This window comes from Merops nubicus, unplaced genomic scaffold, assembly GCF_000691845.1.
Source record: "Merops nubicus isolate BGI_N331 unplaced genomic scaffold, ASM69184v1 Scaffold25162, whole genome shotgun sequence".
Taxonomy (NCBI): domain Eukaryota; kingdom Metazoa; phylum Chordata; class Aves; order Coraciiformes; family Meropidae; genus Merops; species Merops nubicus.
In genome coordinates, this window is record NW_008593193.1 from 1 (window position 1) to 7,923 (window position 7,923).

At 41.3% G+C, this 7,923-nt stretch overlaps 1 protein-coding gene across 1 annotated transcript; it reads left to right on the plus strand.

The window, feature by feature from the left end:
- Window positions 1-1,232: 1,232 nt before the first annotated feature.
- On the plus strand, window positions 1,233-4,757 carry ZNF639 (zinc finger protein 639). Its single transcript, XM_008935393.1, has 4 exons — window positions 1,233-1,294; window positions 2,249-2,356; window positions 3,118-3,255; window positions 3,522-4,757. The coding sequence occupies exons 1-4, from the start codon at window positions 1,237-1,239 to the stop codon at window positions 4,667-4,669; spliced, it is 1,452 nt and encodes a 483-aa protein (XP_008933641.1). The 5' UTR covers window positions 1,233-1,236; the 3' UTR covers window positions 4,670-4,757.
- The last annotated feature ends 3,166 nt before the right edge of the window (window positions 4,758-7,923 follow it).

A 7,923-nucleotide genomic window follows, 5' to 3' on the forward strand; every position in this document is an offset into this window, starting at 1 on the left:
CGGGCCTCGCGTTTGGGGCCCTTATGAACCTCTGCCGTAACCGCGCCCCACGGCTGGGCAGCAGGTACCGCGGGGGCCGCTGCAGGAGGCGTTAGTGCTCCGCGGGCCGAGCCGCGGGGGAGACGTTGAGCCGCGTTACCTGCGATAAAACGTGGTGTGTCAGTATAGCGTAGGCTCCTTCTTTGCAATCAGAAAAAGCAGTGAGAGTATTTGATACTTCTAGGCCATGATATAATGTTGAAAAACCTCTCTTTCTTCATGTTGTTCTACTCTTAAAGTAAATTTTTAATTCAGGCAAATAATTTAATCTCACAAGAACAGTGTGCATTTGATGAGGGGTCTTTTTTTTCCCCTGCTTTCACTTCTAGTGGATGGCATTGGCTCTGGAAGAACCCTAGGCCTGTAAGTGCTCTAGTCTTAGGGTAAACCACACCAAGTTGCATGTTTGGAGCCATTTCTACTTCAAAGCTATCTGGGTCAATATGTAGGTCAAGTATTTTTTATGTCACCTCAAAATATTTCTCTGTTGCAGCCAAAGTCAGCTAATCTGGGACAAAAGGAAAACAAATATTCCAATACATCTACCTTATTAATGTTGATGCTCTGAACCAAAATTACTATAAACTTCTAACGTTATTTTCTAGCTTCAATTTTCATACATTGTTCTCTGTAATGCTTGTGTATCTGATCCTGTTTTTTTATTTTGTGCTCCAGTTTTAAAATGCTCCCATTCCATAGGTGAAAATCTTCTCGAGCTAATGCCTTTGCTGCATTTGGAAGCTGTGCAGCCATCAGCTTCTTAGCTGCTCTGCTTGTTGGTACTGAAGAGTCTAGGATTTTGGGTAAGAGAGGATGACTTTTGTTATTATTTTCAACATTAAAACTTCATCTGAAGGACGCTGCCTCAGAATATCCAGCCTCTGGCAAAAGGCAGCAGGGTGCTGGAGTTACGCAGAGTATTTGAGTGCCTGCAGTCCTGACCTGTCTGGCTTCGTGGTGAAAATTCTTTTGTTACAGGGCAAGATTATGGAACTAGACTTAAGTAGTTGTGTGCATTTAATGTGTTGCTAACTGTAACAAAATGGGCTGGGGGGCAATAAATGGGAGTAGAAATAAACCTTGTGTTTAGTGTGCGGGTTTTCAAAATGTATGTATTGTTTCCTGAAAGATAAATCAGATGCAAGCAAGTCTAATTCTTGAATGTTGTCACTTTGCAATTAATTTAGACTATTCAAAATGAATGAACATCCTAAAAAGAGGAAAAGGAAAACTCTACATCCTTCTCGATACTCAGGTCAGTCTAGAGCTTTAGTAAGTTGGCTTTTTTTCACTACAATAGTTACTTCATGAGAAGCGGCTACATGCGATAAAACATTGAAAATCAGTAGCAAAGGGGGTGATCAGAAGTCTTGGTCCAAATGTATTGAGTACCCACTGTGGGTGCTTCCATTGTTAAGCAGTTTCCAGTCAGTGCAACAAACAGTTTTGTTCTGTAGTCCTTGCAAATGGGGTGACTTGCTCAAGCTACAGAATCACAGAATCCCGGGTTGGAAGGGAGCTCTGGAGATCATCTCATCCACCCCCCTGCTTCCAGTAGGGTCACCCAGAGCAGATTGCCCAGAATCACATCCAGGCAGGTTTGGAATCTCTCCAGAGAAGGAGATTCCAAAACCTCTCTGGGCAGCCTGCTCCAGGGCTCTGTCACCCTCACAGGGAAGGAGTTTCTCCTTGCCCTTAGCTGGAACATCCTGTATTCCAGCTTGTGCCCATTGCCCCTTGTCCTGTCACTGAGCACCACTGACAAGAGTCTGGCTCCATCCTCTTGACACCTGCCTTTTAGCTATTGATTGATGAGATCCCCTCTCAGATTTCTCTTCCACAGGCTAAACAGCCCCAGGTCTTTCAGCCTTTCCTCATAAGAGAGATGTGCCAGTTCCATAAAGATGATTCTACAAACATACAAGAGGAGGAATTGATGTGGGCGTGTCCAGACATGACATGTTCAGTTCTGACCAAACTGTGCTCTTGGGGAAACAAACTGGTGTGTTTAGTGGGAGCAGTTTGATAATGAGGGTCTGGTACTGCAAACATTAGGGCAGCAGCTAGAAGTTGCAGAACACAACAGAAATGTTATTAGGCCAGCACAGAAGTAAAAATACAGCTGGTGAAGAGAATTTGGGCAAACATTAAATACATGGGTAGCTACATCAGTGTGTTAATATTAAAACCTAACTTTGTTTTGTTGTAGATTCTTCAGGTGCAAGCAGATACATAGACAACAGTGGAATTTTTTCTGACCACTGCTATAGCGTATGTTCTATGAAACAACCAGATATAAAGTTTTCTGAAAGCAGAGGTAAGACTACATTTTAGGGTCTTGTTCTACAATTCTTTACTAAGGGTTACCTGCTCTTACTCAGAGAAGTACCTAGAATGCAAAATATGTAGTGGGTGACTTACTGTGATCTGTTATGCCTTAGACTGGTGTAAGGTTGTTCAGTCATTGTAACTGAGATACAGTTTTCAAAGTAGAAATAATTACAACAGAAAGATCCTTCAATTTTACAGTATTTGTAATGAAGATTAGATGTCTTTATCTAAACATCCACTAGCTAGGTAATGTAAAGCGGGTGTAAATTATCTGAGAGTTCAGGTGAAATTTAGCAGCAGCTCCATTGAACTGTAGCTGTAGAAAACAAAATGCCTTTCTATAAAACAGTGGATGTAAAGTTTAGCAGAGCAAAAGTGAGGATGGATTTTGTTACATTTGTTTTTTCTTTTCACTCTAATAGATTAGCCAGCAAGTTTCAGAAGTCTCAGGAAGTATTATATTTTAAAATGTGATGTCCAGAAACACTTCAGAATATTTTTTCATTGTATTTTTCAAACAGTTTCATTTAAGGATTTTAACTTTTAGTTGTCTTCTCTATGTATGGAAGTAATCTCTAAGGTATTCATTGTTACTTTTTTTTAACGTAGATTATGATGTGGTTAGTATATAAGGATAAATTCATGAAACTAGAATAAACAAATAGTAAATAATATCTATGAGTAAAGACTCACCTGATGCTAGTATGGACAAATGATGGCAAGAAAATCCTTCTTTTCTCTTTGCAGGTCGATTCCACAGTTCAGCGCAGAGCCTGGACACGGACGACGATGGGAGTCCAGTGCACGCTGGGACTTCTCAGTGGAGTGGGCCCCATTCGACCGTTGTGGGGTTGCACTGCCCAGACCCTAAGAAGAAGGACAAAGGTAAAGGTGAGTCTCTATTTGCAGCTTAGGGGCTGGGAAGCTGGAGAGCATGGCTGCTGGCTTTTATAATGAAACATGTTTTGCTTTGATGGAAGAGGTGAGGGATTTGTAGTTTACGTTATTTCTTAGTTAAGCATGAGAGGTAAGCTGGGGAAGAATTTCTGCATTTGTAAGCTGCTGCGACCAACTGAAAAGCTGAATTCGGACCCAGGTGTTGTGCAGGATTTTTTTAACCTTTTGCTTTTGTGATCTATTTTGTCCTGCAGATAAAGGTACTAATAATGGAATGTGCAGAGACTTATGTGATTCACCTATATTCAGTGACAGCCCTACAGAAGAAGAGAAACCTCTCGATATTCAAACTGTAGAAATTTCTACAACAGAAGTGAATGCTGTAGAAGTTCACGATATAGAAACACAGACTGTGTCACCTGAGAAGCTGGAAGCTGAGGACCTGGAGGAAATCCCTCTGGAAACCTGTAAAATCTTTGAGAAGAACCAGGCTTTGAATATCACAGCTCAACAGAAATGGCCTTTGCTGAGAGCCAACAGCAGCGGCTTGTACAAGTGTGAGCTCTGCGAGTTTAATAGCAAGTACTTCTCCGATTTAAAGCAGCACATGATCCTCAAGCATAAGACCTGTACAGACACTCACGTCTGCAAAGTTTGCAAAGAAAGCTTCTCCAGCAAAGTGCAGCTCGTTGAGCACATAAAACTACACGAGGAGGATCCGTACATCTGTAAATACTGCGATTACAAAACGGTGATATTTGAGAACCTGAGTCAGCACATAGCAGACACTCACTTCAATGACCACCTCTACTGGTGCGAGCAGTGTGACATGCAGTTCTCCTCGAGCAGCGAGTTGTACCTGCACTTCCAGGAGCACAGCTGCGACGAGCAGTATCTGTGTCAGTTCTGTGAGCACGAAACCAACGACCCAGAAGATCTGCACAGCCACGTGGTGAACGAACACGCCTGTCGGCTGATTGAGCTGAGCGACAGCTATAACAACAAGGAACGTGGGCAGTACAGTCTCATCAACAAAATCAGCTTTGACAAATGCAAAAACTTCTTTGTGTGCCAAGTCTGCGGCTTTAGGAGCAGGCTGCATACAAATGTCAACAGGCATGTAGCTATTGAACACACCAAAATATTCCCTCACGTTTGTGATGACTGTGGGAAGGGATTTTCAGGTATGTTGGAATATTGCAAGCATTTAAGCTCTCATTTATCTGAAGGGATTTATCTGTGTCAGTACTGTGAATATTCTACAGGACAGATTGAAGACCTTAAAACTCACTTGGATTTCAGGCATTCAGCAGATTTGCCTCATAAATGTACTGATTGTTTAATGAGGTTTGGAAATGAAAAAGATCTTTTAAGTCATCTTCAGATACATGAGACAGCATGATTACTTCTTTTCCCTGTCATCAGTTTGTTAGAATTGGAATTAATTTCCAGTCACTAAAAACTGATATTAAATACCATTTTAACAGCAATGTACAATTCTAATGTTTTCATCTTTGTATCGTCAAAGCATGTGTACCAGCTTGGTGTTGGGTTCCCTTACCTAGGGGTGTCCGTAGGATAACCACACAGGCAGTGTGCTGGATCAGATTTTGGGGGAGGGACAGTGGGAGCAGTTGCACATTCTGATAGCAGTTCTGATGGTTACCCTGCACTTCGGCATTGTGTGTACAAGACCAGCTCTCAAGTTTGAAAAGGGACAAAGAGAAAGCATCTGTCTGGCCACTCAGGTGACACTGCACCCATCTCGATGGCGTCTCCAGCTCCTGGTACCCTCTGTGGCAGCAGGTCGGTGGTGGTCGGCAGCTGGTGGGCCCCCAGCAGGTGATCGGCCAATTGCACCAGCCTGGCAAGGATAAGGGTGTTGAAAAATTCCCAGGCATGCACGTCTCCAAATTCACACACCAGCCTGCACCTCCTACCTCATACTCTTGATAAGCTTTTAAATTGGCCTGGTTTTCTTTTTTTCCAGGTAGCTTCCTGACCTCATCATCCACTTCCTTTGTTCAGTGTTTAATTTCAAGTCCTGTCTGTGGGACTATCCAAACCTGTCTCATCCACACTTAACTACAAACCTCCCACAGGATTTTTATCGCTTTTATTTACTTTCAGTTTGTGTCTTTTAATGCACCAGTGAGACACACATTGCTTGTGTGCAGATTGGGTCATGTTTTAAGGGAATTTGCAAAGTGATCCAGCTGAGAATGTACAAAGTGTGATTTTTCTTACATGATTAGTGAGAGCTAAATTAGGATTTTAGGTATGTCACTAGCCTTATTTAGAGCAAGCCTCTATTAGTCTATATTACTACTATCCTGTATATTCATAATTAGCTTTCCACTGCTTAGTAATTTGAGGACTGTTATAACAGTCAATTGTAAACTGTTCCTACGTACCAGCTTAAAACACTGGTATGGTACAAAAATTGTATTAATTTTAATCACTTTCAGACATCTGTTTAGATCAGATAAGGTTGTTCTGCCTTTATAACCATTAGAAGTGAATTTTTACAATTCATTCTGTAGCTGTATTTCTGACTTGATACTTGGACAGAAAAATAAGGGTCAGGTCACTTAGATTGTGCTAGTTATCAGGGTGAAATTACCCATAAATCAGTTGTGGAATTTATATTTAGTTTGCATTCATTGTAAATGTGTAATGTAAGACTGTCTAATGCTAACTTTGTATAGATCTAATTAATGTATAAAACTCTCCTTGATCAGTGAGATTTGGTGTTACCAGCTTCAAGGTGTGCAAGGGTGTTTGCATTTGGTTTTTAAAGCTAAGGATAGAAATTGGCTGAATGTAGTCAGTTTATGGAAGTTTTTTAATTTCTAAAGAAGTATTTCTTTAAAGTCTGCTATGAACCAGTTAGCTTATATTTCTTTGTTGGAGGCAAGACTATTTTCATAATTTTGAAATGCTGATTTGCTACTAAATCTTCTCTGTAGTCTTTGAAAAGAGCAAACTGATGGTGTCCTGACTATTTTATTAGTCTGCTGTATAGAGAAAGACCATGTCTGATAGAATTGTTGATTTCCTATTTTGAACACATTAATCCTTGCTGGCTTAAAAAGGTAGCAATAATAGAGTTAGCAAAGCATTAATAAGAATTATTTTATGTATGCAAATTTAATTTTGTTCATATGGGTATAACTGAGAGTGGGGAATGCTGGTTCAAAAACCCTGCTCTTGGTGGAATGGCTTGTGGAGCTCTGGAGAGAAATGGCTTGTGCTGCTCTGGGCAACAGTGACAAGAAGTGGAAAAAAGACATTTTAAAAAAAAAAAAAAAAAAGGCAGGCGTAAGAAGTGTGTGTGTCTGTATTGGCAAGCATTGTGGAATGCTGTGCAGAAAGGTGGTCTCTTGTAAAACCAGAGAGAGCCCTGTGATTTAGAAGCCTTGCCTTGGTGACTCCTGAATAACATCATATCTATCTTTGAGATGTGCTATTTCTAATCTCTACACCGGGAACAAAAACAGTACCCCGTAGGAATAGTATGAGGCCAAATCATCCCTAGTCAAATTGCACCTCACGGTGCCCGGTTAGGATGTATATTCACCTTTGTCATAGGTTGGGTTTTAGTATTTTCTTTTTGTTATCTGTCAGAAAGTAAATGGAATTGTACAGGAGTAGCTCCTCTCACTTTACCTTAGCAGTAACACAAGTAGGATATCTGCTTCCACACAGTCAGTGTGCTAAAAAGAGGCAAACGCTGTGTTGTAGAAAAAATAGGTGATGAGCGGAGCCTGTCTGGAAGTTGGAAGCACGTGCCAAGGACAGAATGTTGTTCCCATGGAAGGCAAGACAAGAGTTTGATTTATTTACGTGACGCGTGTGAGTGGAAGGTCAGTGCTCTGACATTGCTGTGCCAAGGTGAACTGAGAGCACATGCATGCGGCTGGGCTGACACTGCCAGAGACTTCCCTCCCCTTTAACCCTATAGCTCGACCAACTCGTCACAGTCTTCACTGAGAGAGCTAACTGCAGTCACCAGAACCATGCCAGTATTTTTTCTCTCTGGATACTTAAGTCTATCGAACTCTTGTTTGTTGCACCAATACCTGCAAAGTTCGTCTACCTGAGGAACAGCATTCCAAATATAAGCTATACAAAATCATGAGATTTGAAGTATTCTGTACCGGGAAATAATTTGTATTTGATTCCTTGCTTTACAGACTTTGGAGCTGTTGTTAGATGGGTGTGGTTCAGCTTCCTGCATCATGTTTGTTATTGAAGAAAACTTTTATATGAAAAAGTCATTACTTCCTAGCTAAATTTAAATCTTAACAATTATTGGAAGAACTTAAAATACAGCAAATTAGTAATGGGCAAATATTGTGTTCTCAAATCATGCTAAAGTGTTGTTTGATTTTCATTGTTCATGGTGGTTCTCATTTTGTTATGCTCTTGTGTTCAATGTGTAAATGACCAGTGCTTTTTAACTCTTGAAAGCACTCGGCCTTTGTCGTTTTATCTGACATTAAACCACGGTGCTGGCAGTACGCAGGAACCCAAGGCCACGCTTCGTTGTCTTTGTTTTAGAGGCCCATGACATCGCTGAGGAGCCGGGAGCTCGATTCACCCTTCGGGGGTAGACACCGTTTAAAGCGCGACCGCCCCCCGCTGCCCTCTGCG

Excerpts from the sequence above, each read along its gene's own strand:
- ZNF639 (XM_008935393.1), top strand. The coding sequence starts at position 1,237 with ATGAATGAACATCCTAAAAAGAGGAAAAGGAAAACTCTACATCCTTCT. Across the intron at positions 1,295-2,248 it reads ACATCCTTCTCGATACTCAG|ATTCTTCAGGTGCAAGCAGA; the intron begins GTCAGTCTAGAG and ends GTTTTGTTGTAG. Across the intron at positions 3,256-3,521 it reads CCCTAAGAAGAAGGACAAAG|ATAAAGGTACTAATAATGGA; the intron begins GTAAAGGTGAGT and ends TTTGTCCTGCAG.